Below are 24,755 nucleotides of genomic sequence, written 5' to 3' on the forward strand. Positions count from 1 at the left end.
AGATATGGGTTTTTGCTCCATCTTTTCCCCAAGCCCTGCTGCTCTTGGTGGCAAGGATAAAATTTTAGACTGGTAGAATTCTCATCTAGTTATACCTCCAGCCCAAGGCAGGAATGAATCCCTTTTGCAAGCCACACCTGATCAGCTGCTGGCTGCCTTCCTAGCAAGAATTCTTCAGGCTGACTGTACATTCAGGAAGCCTGAATTTCTTAATTTGGGGGAAGGCCGATGATGTCTGGCTGTGAGGTGACAGATCTCCTAGGGGCTGGGAAGCGAAGTTTCCGTGTTCACTGTATGCATTGCTAGGTTCCTCCAGTTGCTCCCACCATGACACATGACATGAGTGTTTACATCTCCTAGAACAGTCAGAAATAAACTCCAAAGAGTGGGTCTCCTGGGACCTGGCAGCTCCTCTTTCTTGCCACTAGGGAAGCGAATTAGGGGCAAGGATAGGGCTGACTTCTCTGCCTTAGCAACTGCCCAGATCCTGAGTCCACACCTGAATAAACTCTGGGCTCTTTTCATTCAGCCCCATTGTGGGTGGGAGAGGAATTAGGCTCAATTCTTCCATGGCATGTTTAAAAAAAATTAGAAAGAACTCAACAGTGTCTGCTTCCCAGGAATTCTGAGCTAGAAGATCTTTTCCTGATTGAGCAGCACATTGCTTTGCTCATTTAAACAATGATGTTGTTTGCTACAAGCAAAAAGAAATGGGTTTGCTACAAGCAAAGTAAAAATTTCCATCTAAATTTTAGCTAATAGGAATATAAGGACTAATTCAGGCTTTAGATTTTTAAATCTCCTGAGCCTGGTAGTTGTGATTTCCCTCTTTCCACTACATGCTGTAGTTTAGGATTTAGTGAATAATGCAAAACACAGAGCTTAAAGTTAGCAGGATTCCCCCCACCAGGAATATTAGCCATGCACCTTCCTCCTTTTTTGCTGATGGTAGGGGGAAAAGGCTCTTGAAAATGATCCAGGTACAGGAAACTGAGCAAGGGGTCTCAGGACTTCTTCTTTTCAGGACTATTCTTTTTCTAAAGTAACTTTGACCATTAAGTGCAAAAATATGCCAGTCACATTTGCTGTGTGCATTTAGTAACAGATAAATGTGCAACGTAAAGGCGTGTTTATACAACCAGCAATCGCACTGCAAAACCGTCAACAGCTCTCAGCCCAAGCAGTCTTCCAAAATACCACCGCGATGCATTTAAAATCTGCAACTTTGCACCGAGGTGCCCACAAAGCACCTTCTCTGAATTTGCATATTTGTGTACAAGAACACAAACCGTTTGTATAGAATTTTAGCCCGTTTTACATGCTAAAAAAGTCCCCACGATCTGCTTTGCTTAAAATGCACAAGCAAAACTTTATTAAAAACATTTTTCAAAAATAGTTTCATAAAGCTAGACATCAGCAAGGCTTGATGGAGGGGTGGAAAATGGATCGTATATCTTTAACCCGCAGAAGTTAAAAGGCTTTTTTTTTTGTTAGCTAACAATGGAAACTTTTTTTTTTAAGTGTTTCCCTCCCTCGGTCTTGCCAAGCAATAGAAAAAAAAGAAGAAAAGAAAAACTTGTTCCGCTGAGTTCAACCCCAGACAGGCTCACAACTTCCTTCCTGCTTTCCTCCCCCAAGCCCCCGCCTTTCTCCCTCCTCCCGCCTCCCTCCTCCCCACCAACCTTCTCCCCCCACCCCAACTTTTTTTTTTTTTTAATCGCACATTGAACAAACACTGAAGTAGCTCGGAGCAGACACTGACAGGGACAGTATCTCCACCGCTGAGAAGGGCGTGCAGGGCCGGCCCGGAGTCGCCACCGCCCGGATCGCCCGGCCCCTGCCGAGGAGCATTTTCCATTCTTTCGAACTCCCCTTTTTTTGTCTTCCATTGCTTGGTGAGGAAATCATTTCTGAACTTTTTTGCTTTTAAAGCCATCTTGTTCCTACTAGGTCTGCGTGCCTGGGCCATGTAGTCTGCACAGGACCCGGGAATCCGAGAAATTGCAGGTAAGTTTGGCGGCTTTTTAATGGCTCTCGCCTCTGAACCCTCTTTCCCCTCGCCCTCTGCGCTGCAGCGAATCGGAGCGTTCCAGGTTCTGAAAAAGCACAGAGAGGTGGGCTGAGGAGCCGGGGAAGGGGGTTTGATCTGGGGGGTGGCGTGGAGTAGGGGTGCGGGGAGAGGAGGGAGAGACGAGTTGTCGGCGTTTCCCCCGCTCGCCTTCCGGGCTGCTGGCTCCGCGCCGCCTCCCCCGGGGCGCTCCAGGCGTCCGCCGGCTCGGGCCGCCGGGCAGCTCCGCTGGCGCCGGGCGAGGCTGCTCAGGATGCGGAGAAGCCCTGCACTCGGCCGCGCCGCCCCGGGAGTCAGAGCGCGGGCCCCCGGAGGTTTGCGGGGCCGGGGCTCCCGCCGGGCTGCAGCCTCTCACTCCCTGGAGTTCCCCCGAGTGGGCGCGGGTCCCAGAGCCCGCAGGGGCAGCCGCGTCCTGGGGCACCCGGCGTGCGGAGGGCTGACTCGCTCTACCGCGCGCGCGCGCGCACACACACACCCCTCCACGGGGGGCGAGCGCGGGGGGCGACCACAGCGGGCGGCGACTATTGGTTCCGGTACAGGGGACGTGCAGCGTCTCGGTCCCCAGCGCGCGCAGGCGCGCCCACACTCACAAAACACACTTGTTTAGGGACTGGGGACAAGGCCAGGGCTGAAGAATGCCCCGGCCCTGGCCCCCCGCGCGCCCAGGCTTTCCTAGGCCGAGGGCCGCAGCCCCAAGGCCAGGGTCAGAAGGTAAAAGGCAGGCACGCAGGCGCCCTTCCAGCCCCCGGCGCAGGCAGCGGCTGGGGGAAGGCAGGTCCCGCGCAGGTTCCCTCCGAGTCGGTCCCTGATGGCCAGAGAGGGTGGAGCGGGGAGATCCTGAAGTCCGAGGGCGGGGGCTGCCCCGTTAGACCCGATGTCACCAAAGTTTGCTCAGGCCGAGGAGACCCGGAGACGGTGGATGGGGTGTCCTCCGGCTGACTCCGCTCCCCGCACACTGTACACTTAGGAGCCAAGTAGTTGTACTCGTCCCCCGCCCGTGCGTGTGGCTCTGGAGACGAATCTTAGAATTTGGAATTGGAAGGGACCTCCAAGCGCATCACCACCTGGGGTGAGGGTGGGAGCGCAGTCGGGAAACGCACACCCCCAACCGCGCTGGCGACTGAGGCCCCCGGGGCTGTGTCCTCGCCGAGCCGCACAACCCCTGTAGGTGAGACGTCCAACGGCACCCGATCCCCGACAGATTGGGGATCCCCTACCCGTCCCCCACGCTCGCCCTATGGGGTCCTGACTTTTCTCTTTGTGTCTCCACAGCGGCGCTGTTGTTTACGGCCCTTTGGGCGGGGGCTGAGCCCGCGGTCTTGCCCCCCGCCCGCCGCCCTGGCCATGCCACTCCATCTGCGCGCGGAGCCGCGGCCGCCGGGCCTGCGAGGCTGAGCCGGGAGCCGCGGGAGGAGGAGGCGCCGGTGGCGGAGCCGGAGCGGGAGCCGCGGCGGCGGGCAGCGCGGCGGACCCAGTACTATGGCTATGTACTGCTATGCACTCAACAGCCTGGTGATCATGAATAGCGCCAACCAGGTGAAGAGCGGCGGCGGCCCCCGGCCCAGCGGCACCGAGACGCCCCCGCCGCCGGGGAGGGCCGCGTTGAGCCCCGGCAGCGTTTTCAGCCCCGGGAGAGGCGCCTCTTTCCTCTTCCCCCCAGCCGAGTCGTTGTCGCCTGAGGAGCCCGGGAGCCCCGGGGGCTGGCGGAGCGGCCGGCGCAGGCTGAATAGTAGCAGCGGCAGCGGCAGCAGCGTGGGCAGCCCTAGTTGGGCGGGTCGCCTGAGAGAGGACGGGCAGCAGGTGGTGACCGCCGGTACCCTCTCCCCTCCGGGGCCGGAGGAAGCCAAGAGGAAGCTGCGAATCCTGCAGCGCGAGTTGCAGAACGTGCAGGTGAACCAGAAGGTGGGCATGTTCGAGGCGCACATCCAGGCACAGAGCTCCGCCATCCAAGCGCCCCGCAGCCCGCGTTTGGGCAGGGCTCGTTCGCCCTCCCCGTGCCCCTTCCGCAGCAGCAGTCAGCCCCCAGGAAGGGTCCTAGCTCAGAGCGAGGAACGAAGGACAAAGTCCTGGGGGGAGCAATGTCTAGAGACTTCAGAGGCCGACTCCGGGAGGAGCGGAGGGGCGCCCAGCCCATGCCTTTCGAAGGACAAGGAAGGAGTGGCACCTGTCCCCGGCCCGGCTGCCCGGTCGGGATCAGGGGCTCAGGGTCCAGCCGCTTCGGCGAGAATGGAGAAGGGAGTCCCTGCCAGACTCCACTGTGGCTCACCCGTAGCTATGGAAATTGACAAGAGGGTCTCGCCTCCTTTGGGAACTCGGAGCTGTCAAGCCCCACCTTTGGAACTGGTGGGAAAGAACTTAGTGATGACCACAGAAGTGGCAGCGAGAGCCACATCCACTGGACCACACCGTCCACACGACCCTGCCCTCATTGAGCGGTCTGAGAGGGCCCGCGCGCTTGGGGGTGTGCACCCCGGGGAGGCCTTGGTGGAGACGCAGTCTCTGGGCAGTGAGACAAGCCTGGCCCCAGAGAGGGGCGGTCCCCGCAGTGGAGAGCCCCCTGGAAAAGTGGAGAAAGGAAAACTGCCCCGTGGCGTGCCAGGCTCCGGGGCGTCTGAAGCGGACGAGAGGCCAGAGGAGAGGACTGTGAACGCGCAAATGTCGGAGCCGTCGGAGGCCCCGACCTGGTTCAGGCCACCCGGAGACCTGGGCTTGGTAGGCCCCGAGGTAGCCCCGAGTGGGGCCCTGGTGGTCAGGGAGCCTCGGCAGCGCTCTAACAGAGTGGATGAAGGGTCTCCCATGCTGGGCTTGCGTGGGGGCAGCAGCTCAGCACAGCCAGGGATCCGGGAGGTGGAGGCAGGAATACTCTGTGGCGGAAAGCTGGAGCCTTTGCCCTGTTGGCCATCGACAAAAGATCTGAAAGAACCTCCGTGCCTTCCTGGGGACAGGGCTGGTGTGCAGCCTGGGAGCTCCAGGGCTTGGCTGGGCCCCATGGAGGAAACCAGTCTGGCCTGGACGTGTGGCACAGGGGTACAACCCGAGGGGACTTGGGGAAGCCAGCCGCAGGACAGAGACGCCCACCCCAGCCCAGAGTTGCTCTCCACAGAGCAGAAGGACAAGACTTCCCTGAGAGAGGCCTGCAGCCCGGGCAATATTCCTGCCGTCATCATCACAGACATGGGTGCCCAGGAGGACGGGACCTTGGAGGAGGCGCAGGGAAGCCCTCGGGGCAGCCTGCCCCTGAGGAAACTGTCCTCTTCCTCTGCCTCCTCCACCGGCTTCTCCTCCTCCTATGAGGACTCGGAGGAGGACATCTCCAGTGACCCTGAGCGCTGCCTGGACCCCAACTCCGCCTTCCTGCATACCCTGGACCAGCAGAAGCCCAGAGTGGTGAGTCTTGCCTTGAGATTTGTCTAGACCTTGTCTGCTTTCATGCCCCATGTGTCCCCTGTTTTTCTTACTTTCTGCTGAGTCCTGAAGACTCTGACCAGGGCCCTGGGGCAGTCACAACCTATGATTCTCTTCAGGTGTGTTTGCTGGGGAGGTGCCTAGGCGCTGACCACGCACTTGGTAGCTTGGACAGTGAATCCAAGTCACTTCTGTTGCTATTTCCATGTACACCTTAAGAAACAGTTTTTTAAGGTGCCTCTAGCACCACTCACTTCCTGGGAAGATAATATTCACGAGTGTTACGAAAAATTTCCTGATTAATCCCCAAAGATAGTGAACAGAGCTGCTAAGTGTAGTTTTTGTCTGATCAGATGAAACACTTAATTCTGTGATTGATTTAGGCAGAGGAAAACTGACAAGGAGACCTCATTGAATTAAGTCAGCCTGGACTAACAGGCCGGGAACATGAGTGATGTGATTCTGTGACAGGGCCCTGAAACCTGTGGATGTGGTTGTGGCTGATCTGTTAGGTGAACAACCACCTGGCCTCAGTAAGTTAAGTCAGGACATTGCAATGTTTGTGGCGCCAGAGTGAGTAAGACACAGTTTGATGTATGAATTAAAATGAAAACCATGCTTTCAGCTAAGCCGCCGGTTTCTTTAATAACAGAATGTTATAGTAGGTTGAATTGCCTGAGATAGGCACCCGGGTGGTAACTCCTAACGGATATACTTGTTGGCTGGGACAGGTACATTTTCGGGATGTTTTCAAGTTCATCTTTTTGGATTCACCGTACTAACATCTTGCTCTGGCTATGGCAGTGGACAGGAGTTTATTTCTGTGACATAGTTAATCTCAGTCCTTGGCTGTTTTCACTTTGGGGAGGATCATATCTTACAGAAGACGTAAGAGTTGAAGCTAGCACTTCTGAAAAGGTCTGGACTTTCTCTCAGCTTTTCCAGAGCATGGGGAATTTCCTAGTTCAGCGCGCACGGGTTCCTGTGCTACCTCGTGGGAGAGTCTGTGTCTTATTGTAGTAGGTAGCCTTCCAATCTCATCTTGAGGAGCAGATGCTATTCATTGTACCTCAAGAACTTAAACCACAGCAACTGAGAACTTCATATTTCTGCTCAACATCCTTCTCTAAGGTATTTTTGGACCTTAAAGGCATGTTTCTCTCTGACTCCCATTTCAGAAATCACAGTCTGAATTTTTGAAGACCAGGCATTTCTTTTCATGAAACTCTGCTGATGATCGGGAGGCAAATGTGAATACAAAATCTGGCCCCACTTAGCCTGGCATTTTGTGGCCAGGACATGGGCACATCACCTTTGGAGGAGGGAGGGTCCACCTGGAAGGGGATGGTGGTAAAGGGCAGGTGGAAGATGCTTCTCACTGAAGGCATGGCCCAGATTATTCTGCCTTCTTGGCTACAGTTGAAGGCCTAGGGAATGAGATGGTCCTCTGTTCCACTCCTCCCATTTGCTTTTTTTTTTTTTTGGTGAGGAAGATTAGCCCTGAGCTAACATCCGTTGCCAATCCTCCTCTTTTTGCTGAGGAAGATTGGTCCTGGCCCTAGGCTAACATCTGTGCCCGTCTTCCTTTACTTTATATGGGACATCAGCACAGCATGGCTTCATAAGCGATGTGTGGGTCCGTGCCTGGGATCTGAACCTGCGAACTCTGGGCCACCAAAGCAGAGCAAGGGAACTTAACTGCTATGCCACGGGGCCGGCCCCTTCATTTGCTTTTTAAACCCTGAAACATAGCCGGTACAGCTCAAGTTACTTCAACTTGTTCTCCAACTTTCCATTCGCCTTTTCTAGTGGTGGATTAGCAGCTCCTATTGGCTGCTTCTCAAAACAGTTTGTCTGTCCTGATGTTTGAAAAGGGCTCTTGTCCGGAAGGGAGTTAAAGGGGAGATAAATCTTGACAGGTGATAATTTTGTTTCATTTGCTCGAGCGATGCCATCAACCAGAGGGATGAGTGGTATTCTCAAGTTAGCTAACAGGTCCAGAAGCAGAAATGAGCCTGTCTGTTGTCCAGCCTACCTCACACCTTTAAATAGGTTTTCAGACACCCACGGAGTAAAGCCAGGGAGACATCCCCTGCCAGCTTCGCTCTCTGAATCACGTGACACTGATTGGGAGAGTGTGTGGGGGGAGGGTGGGTAATCAACTGGAAATTATGGGATCCTAGGGACTTTTGAACTTTTGGTTGACTGCTTGCACCATAAGCTAAGTTTTCTTTCTCTTGTACAGATTGTTATGGTGGAGCCTTATCTGTGACACCAAAACTTCTACTCATTGGGTCAAAAATCACTTGATTACCTGATACTGATATTTTATCTACAGAAGGCCAAACATCTTGATTGGGCCTTTTGGCTGGTTTTTTCTGTGTTTTATAGATAAAACCTGAGCCCCTGCTGTCTGAGGTGCTACAGTACCAACACTCTGTTCTCCTCTCTGCACTTTGCTGCTTCTGTTTATACTGCTGCGTTGCGCTCCAGGTGCACACATCCTCACACATGCTCACCCTCACCCATGCTCACCCTCACCTGTGCTCACACAGTTGCTCTCACACGCTCACACTCATACATGCTCACCCTTACCTTCACATATGCTCACACTCATACATGCTCGCCCTCCCTCACACATGCTCACACACAGCCTCAAACACGCACACACTCGCATGCTCACCTTCACACATGCTCACACTCATACACGCTAACCCTCCCTCACACATGCTCATACACATCCTCACACATGCTTACCCTCACCCTCACACATGCTCACACTCACACACTCACCTTCACACATGCTCACACTATACACGCTCACCCTCACACGTGCTCACACACACCCTCACAATGCTCACGCTCACATGCTCACCTTCACACATGCTCACACTCACACACACCCTCACACATGCTCACACATACCCTCGCACATGCTCACATTAACTCACACACCCCAACACACACTCACCTTCACACATGCTCACCCTCACTCACACACACTTACACACGCTCACAGACACCCTTACACTTGCTCACATTAACTCACACACCCTGACACATGCTCACCCTCACCCATGCTCACCCTCACCCATGCTCACACACTCTCACACACACTCAGACACACAGGTTTGAAATTGCATGTTCAGCCTCCAGTCACACAACCAAGCCCTGGCCCTGAGACCAACACTGAGAATTTTTTTCTGCTGCTCTGCCTTTCCACAGAATTAAACCTTTCAGGCCTCGTGGGGCACATTCTTTAGCTCTGGGGAGGCATGACTGTGTGTGATGCTGTGTGCAGGCGGAGGTGACAGCCTAGAGAAGCCTGTAGCCTGGCTGCTTTGTTACCTCTCCTGCTGTCTGGTCTCCCTGTGGGAGGTCCCAGAGGCAGTACACAGGGAATTCAGAAGGCCTCCCTATATATAGTTAAAAATAAAGTGAAAAGCAAGTTGTTTGGAAATGCACTTTGAAAATTACTTAACCGTTTAGATTATGCAAATTAGCAAAGGCCTTTTGCCGGGTCGGGAATGTGATGAGAAGGCCAGCTCTCGTCATTTGCTTCCATGGGTAGGAGCTGTAAGGACATCCTCAGAAATATGCAAAGTGCTTCAGGCCTTTCCTACGTCTTCGGCTGAGCCTGACAGATATGCCTGTCCCCGAAATAGAATGTTCCAAGCTTTTACATCTGCCTGTCTGTTTATAAAGCATCAGACACTTGAAATTTGCTCGGAAGTAATTATCTTACCTGCCTTGTGTTCAGTGGCTTAAATTAGGCATATTCACACTCACTGTTCTCTGTGATCTGAACACAAGTCAATTGCACTGAACAAGGATGGTGTTCTCTCTTTTGTTCTTTAAGACAACTAAAAATTAATCAGGACTTCTTTACTTTTCTCTGTTATTCCATTCAAGAGTATCTGGGGCGTTGAAACATCAGGCTTAAAGTACTATTAAAATATGCATGCATCTTACTTTAAAAAGCAGATTTTATTGGTTTATTCCAAAATTGTACTATCAATTGTGTGTACAAAAAACAAAACAAAACAAAACGTTGGCCTAGTTACCTGGGTGAATATATAAAGAAGTGTAATACAAAATCCTTGGCATCTTGGTGCTTACTGTTTTTTAAGGGCCATTAGAATTTTGTTTCCTTTGCCTTTTTTTTTGTGTATTGACTTGTTTTGTTGTCTTTTTTTAATGAAAAACTAAAAACTAACTCATACACGTACTAAAAAATTCAAAGAGTTTAAAATGGTTTTATGTGGTTTTGAAAACGGTAAAATTTTTATTTGGGGGTAAACCAAATTAAAATTTAAAAACCTTAGAGGGATATTTTTAAAAAACGAATCTAGTGGTGAGTACTTTTAAGTAGAAAATTCTTTTCTGGATGAGAATATTGAAGGCCCTGGTTTGTGGGGTTATCAGGTCAGCTTGCATATGCTGTTTTCTTGAGATGCGGCGGCCTTCTTCTCTCTCAGGTATGTGGAGAGGATCTTGCCAGCAAGGCCTCAGCACCTTTCAGATCTGGGAGGACCCTGAGTCATTTATGTGAGGTTCCCAGTGTTACTCTGGTCTGTTTAGGGATGAGGAAACCAGGACTCAGGGAAGCAGAGGGACCCAAGGACGCACTCGTGGGCCCTGCCTCTCGGCTCAATTTCCTCCTTTTAAAATGTGCATATCGCATGAGGATGATCCCATGAGAGTTTGTCTAGTTCTAACTCACTGTGACTATATAATTCTAGACATCTGATTCAAACCCTGACGTGTGTGAAGTATGTCACACTTCAGAGTGTCCGGAAGTGTGACAAGATTTCTTTGGTCTGGACCTCAGGCCCTGAGGCTGAAACTGGGCACATTTAATTTTGTGCTTTTACTAAGACCCATTGATTGATTTGCCTCTCTTCTCTCTCTTTACCGGAAGAATGGTTCTTTGTTATTTCACATTGAAAAAGCATCATCAGAATAAATCATCAGTACAGTACCCAAGATTCTCATTAATAATTAGACTGATATTAGAGGCTGTGCTGGGAGAATGCCAGAACATTAACCTGAAAAGTAAAAGATGCATTCTGTTATCTGAGGGCTTTGGCCTCCTCAGACATGTAAGTTTAAAAAACTGAGGCTTTGCCTACACAGAGCCAAAACATCACTTCAAAAGACTTTGTTTTATCAAAGATAAAAGTGATTCAGCCAACTTAAAATCCCTTCAAATAAAGGTAGAGTAGAGAGAGAAAGAGAGATTGATGTTTAGGCAGTGCAAAAACACAGCTCAAGATTCACCTAGCCTCTAGGTTTTACAAGAAAAATGCATTGAACCAGTTGGTTGCTGCTTTTAGAGAAATGTACTTCAAGTGTTTCATAAATCATTTTCAGAACTTTTGTTTTTAAGCGCTGAATTGCTACCCAGCCACTCTTCTGATTTTGTTGGCACATACCTGATAAATGTAGTTACAGATTAGATTAGTTCTCTGTAGTTTATTTATATTCCTAGGAGCATTGATAACATTGTTTAGGCTTATTTTATTTTGTCAGGTTTCGACATAAGTTATCTAAAGGTAGAATTCTGAAGTATTTAATGGAAAGAAATATATATCTTGGTAGAAAAAACTTTGTAATTATCAGGTGATTCGTAATTAACTCAGGAACTCTTCTAAATCCTGTGTGGTCACACCTTCGGAGTAGAGAGTTCTATGGGTTTTGATAGGAGATGAGACCTTGGTCTTGTAGGTTATGCACATTGTGCCCTCAAATCTGTGACAAGTATGCTTTGAAGTGATTTTTTTCCTGACCCAGGTAGAATTGGTACTGTGAATGATGTATTTTTTGTGAATTAGGGGAGGAGTTCTTGTTTACGAAATCACACCAAACCCAACTGTGCACTCCTTGGTGATATGAAGATTCTGTTAGAGTGCCAGCTGCCATGTTCTCATCTGGATGTTGGGACTTGGTATGTCCAGTTCTTCGGAGACTGTGTGCCCTTCCTGGACTGCATTAACTATTAACCTAGTGAACCGAGGACGGTGGTGCTATAGGCGGTCTCAACAACGTGCAGCAGAAACACCCAGCATTGTAGCTTTCCCTCAGACCCATGGGTCCAGTCTACCTGACTGTGGAGGCCATCTTGGTGGTCTGGAAGAATCCACCAACCTGGTGCCATGGCCCTAGAGTCAAACTCGACTGCTGTAGTTCTGCCACCAACCTTGAGCCTCGCTGCGGTCCTGGCAGACAGCTGGCCATTCATTTTTCCAGGGGTGAACCATTATTGTAAAGACAATTCAAGCCTCCTTGGCTGAAAGACACCATAAATAAATATAATCTCATTAGGCAGTTACGCCTCTGTTCTGCTATTAAAAAAATAACAAAAACTTTTCTATAACTTACATAGCTAACGTAATATAGTTTTGGGTCTGGGAGAGGCTTTAGAGCTCATTTCCTCCAATATCCACATTTCACAGATGAGGAAAGCAAGGCCAGAGCATATTCAATATAGTTACAGATCCATGTATACATTTTTCTTTTCACTTAAAAAACTTCATTAGTGGATAAGCTATTTACTTATCTTGGGAGATCCACGGTGGCTTTAAACACAGTACATGTTTTTAAAACATTTGTTAAAGGATTGGGTGAATGAATGAGAGACAATATCTCTGCTGCGTTATCTACCCATAAAAGAAATGTGGAACCATCTGGAAGATGAAGAACAAAGAAAGGAAAAAAAGAACAACGAAGGTGGGCTCATGGCTTATTCCTGCGACCTCATCATGGGGTAAGGGTGCTGGGCTGAGGTTTAGGAGACCTGGGGTGAAATCCCAGTCTCCATCTAAGCCTTCTGGAAAATGGGGGAGAAGGCATGACCTCACGGGGTAGAGAGAATGCGGTGATGCAGTGTTGATGAAAGTGCCCGGGCCCACACCTGGCGCCTGGTGGAGGCTCAATAAATGTTAGTCCAGGGGGAGCTGGGAGACATCTGGAGTACTGGTGAGGCAGTTCTGTTTGGAAAATTCGTTGGGCCCCTTGGAAGAAATGCCCTGTGGCAATCGTGGGATTTTAAGTTCCATTTTCATCCCCATACAATCTTGGAAAATGATTCTGCCATGGCCAAAAGACTGGAATGAAATTAATTTCTCAAAGACCAGTATTCATAGGCTACCTGTGAATTCACAGGCTATCGTAGAACCATACAGTTTTCCTGAAGTGTATTTCATGGAACATTGAGAATAAGGTTGGTCTTACCTTCTATCTCTGTGTCCTAGTGTACTTTCTTTTTGTTACATTGTGGGGTTGGGTCAGGGCTGGCCCGGTGGTGTAGTGGTTAAGTTCACATGCTCTGCTTCGGCAGCCCAGGGTTTGCAGGTTTGAATCCCGGGCACGGACCGATGCACCGCTCATCAAGCCTTGCTGTGGTGGTGTCCTACATACAAAATAGAGGAAGAGGGGCACAGATGTTAGCTTAGAGCCAATCTTCCTCAGCAAAAAGAGGAAGATTGGAAACAGATGTTAGCTCAAGGCCAATCTTCCTCACCAAAAAAAAAGAAAAATTTGGGGTTGGGGATTACTTTCAGGCTGAGAATCAGAGAGACACACAGGTGAATAGCTTGGCAGCAGAAATGCACACTGTATAGGCCTCAAGTGACAAGGTCCATGATGACACCTTTTTGCACAATGTTTGTGCAGGGAAGACCACTCGGATGCTTGTTACTTGAAAGCAGGGCCTTTCAAGCTTTCTCTGATGAGGAATGACTTGTGATAATCACACAGGCTTTTGACTAACTTGTCTGGCGTGTCTCTCAACAATTCCGTTAAGAATTCACTGTTAGAAATCTGATCTTTCCCCTCCGTTGAGCTTTACTTGGGCATTTTATTGACTTGATATCACTTAATATAAACCCATGCAACAAAAGATATCTCCTCAGGCAGCGGTCAATACTACATTTTTTATTTCCTGAAATTTTTACTTTTATTTTGCTCTAAACCAGCCAATAAGTTTTATAAGTAACCAAAAAGTAGGAGCTACAGGCAGTAAGCAAGCAGAATGAACCTCTGCAATTCATACTTATGTATGATTTCATTTAGGGGGAGGGAGAGGATATGTTTTTACTTCCCCATCTCTGAATAAGTTGAAAAACTTCTCACTCAACCTAGGGTGGCGGTGGTGAATTTTCAACTAAAGAGGATCGTCCCTCATAAAGTTTGCTGTTATCCTGTTAATCTAGCATTTTACTTTTGTGGTGAGATTCTGGGTGGAAAGGGAAAATGAAATGATACAGCATCTCAAACATAGGCATTGAGATTATTTCCGTTGACCTGGTGACTAAGATTAGGGTTTGCCTAACCCAGAGATGATAATATGTATTAATGATGCAGTGTAAGGCCCCGTCCTTGGCCAAGTAGAACTCTTCTGAAAGAGTGGTCCACTTGCTCACGTTTATCAAGTTGGTCTTACTGCATCGGAGGGCAGGAATGAGGCCTTTGGCTTTTGGGGCATTGACAGCAGTGTTCTTTCTTTATCGCTCTTAAAGGGTTCTCTGCATTCTGCCCGCTCCCCATCATCCATTTAATCAGAATGAATAAACTGATTGTACTGTTTTCCAAGAAGAAGCTGCAATACATTTTATAGTACCAGCGCTTGATATTTTCATACCCTACGGGGAGTCTTCAGCCTACCGCGGGACGGAGGGATTTGGTTCCCTGGTGACTGGCCATCCACCGGCTCAGTCTGCAGTCTCTCTTGGTATGCTGCGAGTTGGTGGGACCTAAGCAATTGCAGGCGAGGTCACTGCACCCCCCCCAGGCAGTTCCCAGCATGTGTTTTTCCAGTTTCGCTGACATTCTTTCCAGGCTCAGCTCAATTTGTTTTCTTCTTCTCTATGGCAATTGATGACGGAGTCGTAAAACGTATAATTCAGCAGGATCTCCCGTGAAGCGCTCCTTCCGCAATTGTATAGGAGCTGGCGTTCATCTAATCCTCCGCTGTGCGTGGGTGTGTAATGTTTTCTTTTTGCAAGTTAGCTATCTGAAGAGTAAATTTAATAAAATATACCTCTTAACTCTGGGGAAAGGATACCGGCTGGGGTATGGAGAGGAATTTGGGAGTATCACTTCTGTAATCCTTATCTGACCAGAATCTATTAGCAGGAAACTGAAAAGGCCTGTGCATGACAATGAGATAAACAGTTTAATCTCTTAACAATGTCAAGTGGAAAATCCAACCGCAGCCAATAGCTTAAGAAACAGCCAGAAGGTTTTGTTGGGACAGCAAATCCTGAGACCCAGATTGCTGAGCCAAGGGGAGGATAATTGGTTGCTGTGTGTTAAAGCTAGGAGGTTAGGAAGATACTGTTAGGGTGTGAGAAACTACTGCAAAATCCTTACAGATACAAAATTTGCTAATGTAGGGGGTATTTTGAATGCGTCATTTAATCTACATGAGGTCACTGAAACCTTTTCCTCCTTTTCACCATCATCATCATCACAGCATTAAGTACTCATTGGTATTGGGCATCTTGCTAATTCCAAGTAATTTAGGAGACTCAGGGCCTTCTGGAGAACTTTACTGGGCGTACTCCAGGAGTGCAGGGTGCTGGAAAGAGTAGTGACTCTCAGATTTGGCACTTGGCCTTCTTGGGCTTTGGTATCCTCATCTGTAAAATGGGTATGTTGATCAAGTCTCCCTACTTCACTTGGTCTTTGTGAGTCTCAAATGCAATGGTGTTTGTAGGGTCGTTGGAGAAAGTGTGTATTCTTTCCTGCCTAAATTAGTTATAATTATGAGTGTGATGATGTTGCTTTTAAAGCTTTCCAAAAAGAGGATGGATGAGGGCAAACACTGTATTAATGCAAGATATCCCCACGTCTGTGTTGCTGGAAGAGAAATTGCTAAGGACTGTGTCGAGAATGATCTATGTCCACCGCAGAGCCGGGTCTGACGTGGACGCTGCGGTGTGCGCAGGAGAGCGAGGCTGAGTGGACCTTCTGGATTATGTGCTGGTTCCACTTCAGCTGCTCGTGTAGCGTCCTCCTGCCTGAGTGACCGTCTAGGCCAGTGCGGACTTGACTGCAGCTTCCTGCCCCTGCGGTTTGCTAACTCGTAGGTGAGGATGCGATGTGATAGACGTGAGGGAAGGCTGGAGTGAGCGAGGAGGGGGCCACCAAGCAGGGGTCTGAGGTTCCTGCAACAGGGCCGTCAGCTCCTGAATAACTGACAGGAGACTTCACTCCGTCTCGGATTTGAGGATACTTAATGGGAGCGTTGATTTTTCCAATACCACGTAGTGGTTTTCTCTTCTGTGTCCTGGAAGGTGAGAGAGAGGGGTTCAGCAAAGTCTGAAAGCAGACATTACATTCAGCAGGTATATACCCGGCGATTCCTACGTATGGCCGGGCCCTGGGCTAGATCCGGAAGCCTCTTCCTGGAGCTGGACCGACCTCCTGGTGGTCGCCCACGTGGAGAAGTGGATGTTGCACCCAGTGTCTGTCCTTTATCTACCACGTCTGTCTGCAGATACCTGTGCTGCAGAGAATGGCTTAATTGATGCCATCCCTGTTCTTGGGGAGCTGCCCTCTACAGCAAAGCTGATGCCAACAGACATACTTGAGATTTTTGGAACTCAAGAACAAGCTGTATAGCCGTTAAACAAGCCCATTCATTAAATATGAGTTAATCAAGAATGAATTGGTGTTGGCATGGTATTGGCAGGAGGCTTCCGTGCGTGCTGTGGAGAAGGGAGTAGAGAAATTGAATTGGGCAGCAGCCACTGGAGAAGGAGTCTGGGGAAAGGCCTTGAGGGGTTTGCTGTCCCTGTTAGAAGTGGTCAAGCAGAGGGACTGTTCTGGATCCAAAGGCTCTGGGAGGTTGGAAAGAAAGAGACCCCCCCCCGACCCCAGCCTTAATGCCATGATTGACCTCCACCCAAATGGATGCTCAACTGATAAAAGGTGGGGTGCTTGGACAGCTGTGCTGTGAACGTGCTCTTGTTGAATGGGCTGAAATGGGGCCTCGGGCAACCCCCACCCCAACTGACCAGAGAGACACGCTCAGGAAAACTCGAGGGGGACTTCTGCTCAGTAAGCGTTGGCTGAGCCTGAACCTGTGGAAGAGCCGTGGGGGGGAGGGTTAGGTGGCACAGTGCTGGTAGAGAGCCCGGTATGGAGTCAGGACGGTCCTGGGTTTGAATCTGAGCTCCTCCACTTCCTGACTGTGGGACCCTGGAGAAATGTCTTAGCTTTCTGCCCCTCAGTTTCAACATCTGTAAAATGGGACTGATAATACCTATTTTAAGGTTGTGAGCCTTAGAGGAGGTAATCTGAAGTGACTAGTACAGTGACTGGACATACTAAATGCTGGATAAACCATCGTGGACTTCAGAGGCAGCCGTGGCGTCATTCCTCAGCATCTGACGCTGAACCTGCGGTTTGCACATTCTCTTTGTTTAGGTGAAAGTGGAGCGGGATGCCCGAGGGGGTATTGCTTGCTGGAAAAGTGGGGTCTGGGGGCTCTCTGATGCTGAGGTTTGTAGGAGGTGTGTGCTGGAGGAGGGTGGCTCTGATGAGCAAAGAGTCACATGGTCTGCTGGAGACGGGTGTGGGGTCTGGGGGGAGTATGTGAGGGGGTGCAGCTCAGGGCAGCCAGACCTGAATTCACACCCTCACGCTGTCCCAGACCTTGGCAGGGAAGTGACTTCTCTGAGCCTCAGTTTCCTCGTCTCTAACGTAAGGATAATGGCCCTCTCTCACTTTTGTGAAGCTGAGAGGAGATTATGCTGCTCAGGTTCCTGGCACAGAACAGGCGTGGATAGAGGTAGCCCCGTCTTCCAGCCCCTCCTCCCTGGTTGTCACGCTAACCTGCCTTCACTGAGTGGCCCGAGTCACCTCATCTCAAGTGCAGCTCGTTGTCGAGGATGATGACAAAATAGGCAGCAGGATTTATTTTTCCACGGAGGTTTCTCGGTTGCCAGAGAGGCCTCATTGTGTTACCAGGGCTCAGAACTTGAAGTTGAAAAAACAATCCACTGTATTCAGCTGCTGGCAAGGGGTGTCAGGTTACTCACCTGAGACCAGCCTCTTGATTCTGCTGGGGAGGTGGAAACTGGCTGAGGTCATCCAGGCACCGAAGGCCCAGCATTTTGGGGTCTAGAAGGCTCCATTCCTTCTCTCCCCTCCTCTTGCTCCTCTGCTTTCTAGGTGCATCTTTAGAGTCACTATAACTCATAAGAGAGAGAATGAAATATATATATGTATATATGCATATATAAAAAACACCACCACTTTGTATAACAGTGGCTCTTCTCACCAGGGACGTCTCTGAAGATGTGTGTGATTTAACTGGCCTTCATCGCTTCCCTGTGCCCTAACTGGCGGCAGGCTGGGCACATGCTTGTTAAAACAGGATCTTTCTTAGATTAAAGAGGTGCTTTCTTTCACTGCACACCCAATGAGGCCTTGACGACCAGGCTGGCGGGTCTCTGCAGCCCACTTTGCACCACCCCTGCCTCCTCTCTGACGTGAGCAGAGGAGAGCCTGCCCAGCACTTGCCGAGTCACACGGCTGCTCTTTGCCATTGTCCTGGCTGATCAGGCCTGCTGGACTGACCCTCAGGGCCGGGATGCTGGGTGGTGGTGTGGAGGGAAAACCCGGCCAGGTGGCTGACCCTGGGCATACCAGCTCACTTCAGGGTCCCAGGAAGGCCCTGGGAAGCTGTGCAGATGCTGGCAGGAGCTGGGCTGTGTGGAGACGAGCCTCGCCAGAGCAGCACAGACTGTTCCTCCGCCGGACATCACCACAGTCTTGAGCACCCTGCCTGCCCAACACGGGCTTCTACTTTGCTACACATGTGATGTGTGATGTGGAAACCCCTCTCTCCTTCTTGGCTGTAATATGGAGAGGGCAGCCTGCGGTGTTAACCCGTGGGGTTTGCATCTTTCCTGCCGGCCGCTGGTCCATGCGAGCCTTCTCACGCCCCAAGAAGGCTGTCAGGCATCAGGCAGAGTTTGCAGGCACTGAACTGTTGTCTCCATAACGTGAACTTTCGGGGCCATGCATCCTTCTGGAGAGACGGTCTCAGGCCTGGTCTGCGCTGACATCTGCCCCAGGCCCCAGTCTCCTTCTGCCTTTGCAGGGACGGAGGGGCTGGTGTCTGGGAGGAATGAAACCACGAAAAGAACTTGTTAGTATGTGGCAGCCTTGACCTCAGCAGCGGTCTGAATGGTGAGTGCGGTGGACAGTGTCTCCCTTATTGCCCTGACCTGGAAATGTACACAGGACGGTAATTAATTTCTATCCCAGGCTAAAGCCATATGGAGCGGCGTTGGGACGCTGTTTACATTGTGGTATCACACTGTACGTTAAAGATCAGCCTGCTCCCTCCCGGGAGCTGCCTCCCGCCTCACCGCAGGCTGCTGCTTCTCACCGAGAAGCTGATCTGAGTCCAGCACGTCCAGGGGCTCTTGCTGGCATTCTCTCTTTGGCATTCTGGACTGGCCTGGATTTTCTGGTCTGTCACCATTGGCCTCAAATACCACATCCCCAGGAGAAGGCGGGAGAGTCTCACCCAGAGTCGCAGCGGCAGGGAGCCGGCCCTAAGTGTCCATGTGGGTCAGCCTGGAGGGAAGCGCCCTGAATGTCCCACGTGGCCTGTTGCTGCCCATCATTACCCTGGCCTCCGATTGTGGTTTGTGGACGTGTGACACTGACTTTGGAAGGAAGATTTCAAGAACTTCAGAAAATAGTTCAGTATGACCCCATGACCAGGTATTATAAAAGAGAGAGGTTTTAAAAAGTCCATTGCACGAAGGATGGGAAGGAAAGGGACCTGGCCCATCAATATTTCTTATGCAAGTCACTGAGAGTTATGATGTTACCAAAAATTCAGTATGCATTACCTGTGTGGGGCAGCTGTTAAAAATGCTGAGCAGTCTTAGGCTGCACAATAATAATAAAATAATAGCAGCTATGATTGCTGAAGTATCTGCTATGTGCCAGGCATGTTCCATACATTATTTCATTTAATTTTTGCAAGAGATATATTATTTTCCTCCTTTTACAGAGAGCCGACTGAGGATCAGACAGATGAGGTGGCCAATCCCAGGAGCACGGCTGGCCAGTGGCAGGGCTGGATTTGAACTCATCGGTTCAATGCCCCCGAGTCCCTGCCCCTTCCATTAATCCTCCGTTTGTCATCTGGAGCACAGAGAAGGATGGTGGAGTGCCGTGCAGAGGGAGTGCTGAGTTAGTTCTGGGCCCCGTGCTTTCAGAGGACGGGGACTAATTGTGTTGAGTGCAGAGGAAGATGGGTGGGCTGATGAGGGGTCTGAAGCACAGGCCTCGGAGCTGGCTGAGGGGTTTAGGGTTGTTGTCGCCTTGGACATGTTACATCCGGGGGGCAAGAGAGTTGTCTTCATGTAGTTGCCCCGGAGTAGCATTTTAGTCTGGTTCAAGATCAACTTTCTATTCACAGAGGTGGAACTAAGAGATGATTCTTTTCCTTCTAAATGAATGGGCCTTTGTACAAAAACACAGGCTCGTAGATGGAAAGGCAGCAAACGTGAGCTGCTGGAGCTTGAAGCCCCCAGGCCTGGTGGGGGGAAAGTGGAAAACTCTTAACCCGAAAGGGCAGTAAAGAGTTAGAGCTCCTCACTGCTGCAGACAGAGCTGGGCAGTGAGCCCCTGACAGCGGGGAAAGGGGAGGGCATCCAGCCATTTGTTCTGCAGCCCTGGGCCCTGGGCCCTCGGCCTGCCGCCTCCTCTAGGGCGAGGGAGGGAGGGCAGTGCTGTCTGTGGGACGGGGGCTCTCAGCAGGTATGCAGCACAGATCTGTACATGTCCGATGTCCTCTGGCCACCCAGAGAGAGCATCATGGGCCTCTTCATTTCATGGGGCTCGCAGGATAAGGTGATACCAGACTCCAGGCATCCTGGACCCTTCTAAATGACACAGGTAAAGCCTGGTGTGGGTTTATATTTCAGACATACCATTAGCACCTAAATTGGAATTGAGTGCATCAAGTTGCATTACCTGCCTACAGGCTTCAGTTATATTAGGAGACACTGGACGAGCAAAGGGGTGAAGTCGATTCCAAAGGGGCAGGAGGACGGGACGCCCCAGCTGTCCGTAGATGGCCGTCTCGGGGTTCTTCACCTACAAGAGATTTTCTCTGCATCGCTTCAGCGGGCAGGGCTGAGACTGGAGGGTGTGAACTCGGAGGATGCTGTGGCGCCTCCTTAGAGAGAGCACAGCAGTGTCACCACATGAAGGTGGTCTCCGTGTGAGCACCGTGAAGGTGCCACGTGGGGCGGGGAGCCACCTGCCACGAGGTGAAGCCTGTCAGAGGTAGAGTGACCGCCATGCTCTCGGGGATTCCTTAGTTGGAAGTTGGGTTACTGAGCCTCGGTATGAAGGCCTTGCCTTCATCTGAGATTCTGATTAAACTGTCCCTTTTAGGAGGGGACATCTGTGTTCTGTCCAGTGTTTGGCTATTACGAATAAAGCTGCCGTGAACATTCATGTACAGGTTTTTGTGTGACCATAAGCTTTCATTTCTCTGTGACAGATGTCAGGAGTGCAATCTCCGGGTCATATGGCAGTAACATATTTGTCTAATTTTTTAAGAAACTGCCGACCGGTTTTCCAGAGTGACCGCACCATTGTGCATTCCCGCCAGCAGCATATGAGTGGTCCAGTGTCTCTGCATCCTTGCCAGCGCGTGGTGGTGGTACTATTTTTCGTTTTAGCCACTCTGATAGTTATACAGGGCTGTCCCTTGTGGTTTTAATTTTCTTTCCTAATAGTGTCGAACATCTTTTCTTGTGCTTGTTTGCCATCTGTATATCCTCTTCGGTGAAATGATCTGGCTTTAAAAAAAAAGAAACGATTCCACAGAGGTGCTGTGAAAAAAAGGTTTTGGGGCATCAATCCCTCTCGCTGCCCTCCAGTGTGAGTTCCCCTCTTCAGGTGGGGGTGCTTGGTCGTCTCTGAGGTCCCTTCCTGCCCAACCTTCTCTGACTCCAATATAGATTTGTGACCCAGAGCAGCCCCCCTTGTGTGCAGGAAGCCCAGGCGCGGCCCTGCCCTGCCCACACACCATCGCCCTCCCAGCTCTGTCTCCACGGGATCCCGCCGAGGCTGACTCACAGGTGCTGTATTTAAGGAACGTTGTCTATTGATTGTTGGGCCTGGAAATAAAAACAAAGGAACAAATGTGGAGCGTCTCCATGCCACCTCACTTGGCCTCCCACTGGGCCTTCCTGAGGACCTTGGCCAGGGAGCAGCCCCCTTCCCGCCACTGGCCCTTCCCTTTGTGTCTCTTCAGCTGGGCCTGTGCTTCGGGTTAAGTTTTGCAACACGGTTGTGCAGAAGGTCCCAGAAATGCTTCCCTTTTTATGTTAATTAAACAAAAAAGAAAAAGTGTGGATATAATTTAAAACTGCTAAGAACAGTGGTGACTGAAGTCATTGTTCTCTTTAAAACCAGCACTGAATTGCACTCTTTCACTCGAAGCTGCTTGGCAGTATTGTCGATTTTTTGCCTTTTGGCTCCTGACTCAGGAGGGGCGGGCAGCGAGCAGTGGTCTTGAGTGTGACTGGGATTGCTACCAGTCTGAGGGCCTGCTGGAGGGTTTGGTCTTCACTGGGAAGCAAGGTGGATGTTATCTGCTTAAGAATGTATTTCTTTGTGTTTTTCTGCCTAATGATGTATATGGCACTTCACAGTGTGTGAAATAAGCATCCTTAGTCTTTACTTCAGCAAGTCATAGGACATGAAAAGGCAGGGTTGTTCTTCCCTGGTATAATAAAGTATAATATTTGCAAAATCTCCCTTTTGTACAAACACTCTATCACAAAGAAGGACTTGTTTCCTATGTGGGCTTAGAGGATTTTTGGAAAATGAGCAGAGGATTTTTACATGTGTCCCCTGAGCCCGGGGAGCAGAGACAGATGATCACAGGCTTTCCACACAGTCCCTGTGGCCCATTAGAATATTCCAGCACATTTCAGTGGTCATTTGATTGGGCCCAAGACCAAAGGTGTAGCTGAATCACATGACGGTCTGGTTCAGAATATTTTTCTGGTTTGGTACTTTTTGAAAACCTAGGTTTTGATTCTGGTTCGAACTTGTTCATTCGAGTTAAGGAAAAAAAACTCTTGTCACGTTCCTTGTTCAAATTAAAATTTGATATTTGTGCTTGGTTTGAGGTTGAATAAATAAAATGTATTGTGGCTCTTGGTGAGTAGTTCATTGTGATTCCAGTCTCTTTTCCAGATAACATCACTGTTATAAAATTTATTTTCCATGAACTTGCATTCTTCCAGGATGGTGTGTGTGTGTTGATCTCGTTTCTTAAATATTCTTTTAACTGAGAGTTACTATACTTGTATTCGAACTGGGCAATGAACTAGAAGTAATAAAGTATTTTACCCTTAAACCAGCAGAAGTTTGGCTAAATGCACAGACTTTGTCTTTTGGGGATCAGGCAGACGATTTGATCTACTCTCTGCAACTAGCTAGCTTTCAGGAAAGGGTGAACTCTTCATTCATACAGTCCACAAACATTTATTGTGTGCTGACTGCATAAAAGTCACGCTGGCAGGTAAGGATCTGCATGTAAGTGAAGCTTAGTCCCTACCTTCTAGGAATTTTAGTTCAACAGAGGAGGCACATTGCAATAACTAACATCTATGACGCATTTATGATGTGGTAGGCACTGAATGGGGAGTTAAGTGACATGCCTAAAATCCTAGTAATAGAAGAGTCAGGATATGAATCCAGGCATTCTTACTCTAGAATAGGGTTTCTCAACTTTGGCACTATTGGTATTTGTGGCCAGATAATTTTTTGGTTTGGGGGGCTGTTCTGTGCTCTGTAGGACGTTTAGCAGCATGCCTGACCAGTAGCACAGGCCAAAAACGTCTTCAGACTTTGTCAAATGTCCCCTGAGGGGCAAATCGCCCTGGCTGGAAACTGCTGCTCTAGAGCTTGTCCTAGTAACCACAGCTCTATACTGCCTCCCAGGTAGTAAGCACTGGGGGACAGTGTCCGTGTGTTTACAGTGGCAAGTCCCTCCAGAGTCCTGCTGGAGGCAGAGGCAGATGCCACTCTCCCTGGGGTTGTCGGGAAGGGAAATCTCAGAGATGGGGCTGTCAGAGTTGAGTTTTGAAGGAATTCAACTAAGAAAAAGGAGAGGGGTGTTCGGAGTAGAAGGACCCACATGCACAATAGCATGAGAAAGCAAGCCCGGTGTAAGGATGACAGATAATTTGCTGTGGGCGGTTCACTTCCCTCTCTATTGCTGTTGTCTTGTTTCCTTCTTTCAAGCAGTGAGCCAGGTTCACAGCAGCTATATAATTTTTACTTTCAGTCAAAGGTGTTGTATTAGTCAGGATGGGCCAGGTGACGTTGCAGTAACAAACAACCCCACAATCAGTGGCTTAGAACAAAGTTTATTTCTTGCTTATGCTACATATCTGATCTGGGTCAGCCATGGGCTCCGCTACATGTTGTCCTCACTCTGTGACCCTGGCTGGTGGCACAGCCATTATCTGGAGCGTTGCTGATCACTGTCACCATGGCAGAGGGAACAGGAATATGGCAAATCACATACTGGCTCATAAAGCTTCAGCCCAGAGAAGTAGCACATATCACTTTAGCTCGTAATTAACAGACCAGGCAAGTCTCAGGTCCTCACCTAACTTTATGGGGGCAGAGGAGTCGAGTCCTACCATGTGCCCAGGAGAAGAACTGGAAAGATTTGGGGACAGCACTAACGTCCACCACAGATGTCAGAGGCCCATACCTGGGATGCACAAGCATGGACAACTCGCCACCTCTTTGAGGGCCTCCTGGCTTGGCTTTAAAGAATGGCCTGTTGTTGGGGCCAGCCCCGTGGCGCAGCAGTTAAGTGCACGCGCTCTGCTGCTGGCAGCCCGGGTTCAGATCCCGGGCGCGCACCGATGCACCGCTTGTTAGGCCATGCTGTGGTGGTGTCCCATATAAAGTGGAGAAAGATGGGCAGATGTTAGCCCAGGGCCCGTCTTCCTCAGCAAAAAGAGGAGGATTGGCATGGATGTTAGCTCAGGGCTGATCTTCCTCACCAAAAAAAAAAAAAAAAAAAAACCAAGAATGGCCTGTTGCCAAACTCAGTGAGAAATTGGTGAGCAAAAAGAGAAAATTAGACTATCAAGATTCCAAAACATTTTAATTCTCTGAGTAAGTCAAAGAGGTCCTTGTGGGTTGGGACCAGGTCAGGGGCTTGCATTTTTAGAGTTAGGACATTGAGAGTGGGAGTGGGAGT

At 49.7% G+C, this 24,755-nt stretch overlaps 1 protein-coding gene across 1 annotated transcript in view; it reads left to right on the top strand.

Annotated features, from left to right (window-relative positions):
• Positions 1-1,693: 1,693 nt before the first annotated feature.
• Positions 1,694-24,755, top strand: part of ITPKB (inositol-trisphosphate 3-kinase B) — a 100,327-nt gene continuing 77,265 nt past the window's right edge. The window contains exons 1-2 of the mRNA XM_058533594.1: positions 1,694-2,007; positions 3,341-5,455. Of these exons, the coding sequence (XP_058389577.1) occupies positions 3,548-5,455 (1,908 nt within the window). The 5' untranslated portion in view covers positions 1,694-2,007; positions 3,341-3,547. The remainder of the gene's footprint in view (positions 2,008-3,340; positions 5,456-24,755) is intronic.

This window comes from Diceros bicornis, chromosome 38 (genome assembly GCF_020826845.1).
Source record: "Diceros bicornis minor isolate mBicDic1 chromosome 38, mDicBic1.mat.cur, whole genome shotgun sequence".
In the NCBI taxonomy this organism is placed as follows: domain Eukaryota; kingdom Metazoa; phylum Chordata; class Mammalia; order Perissodactyla; family Rhinocerotidae; genus Diceros; species Diceros bicornis.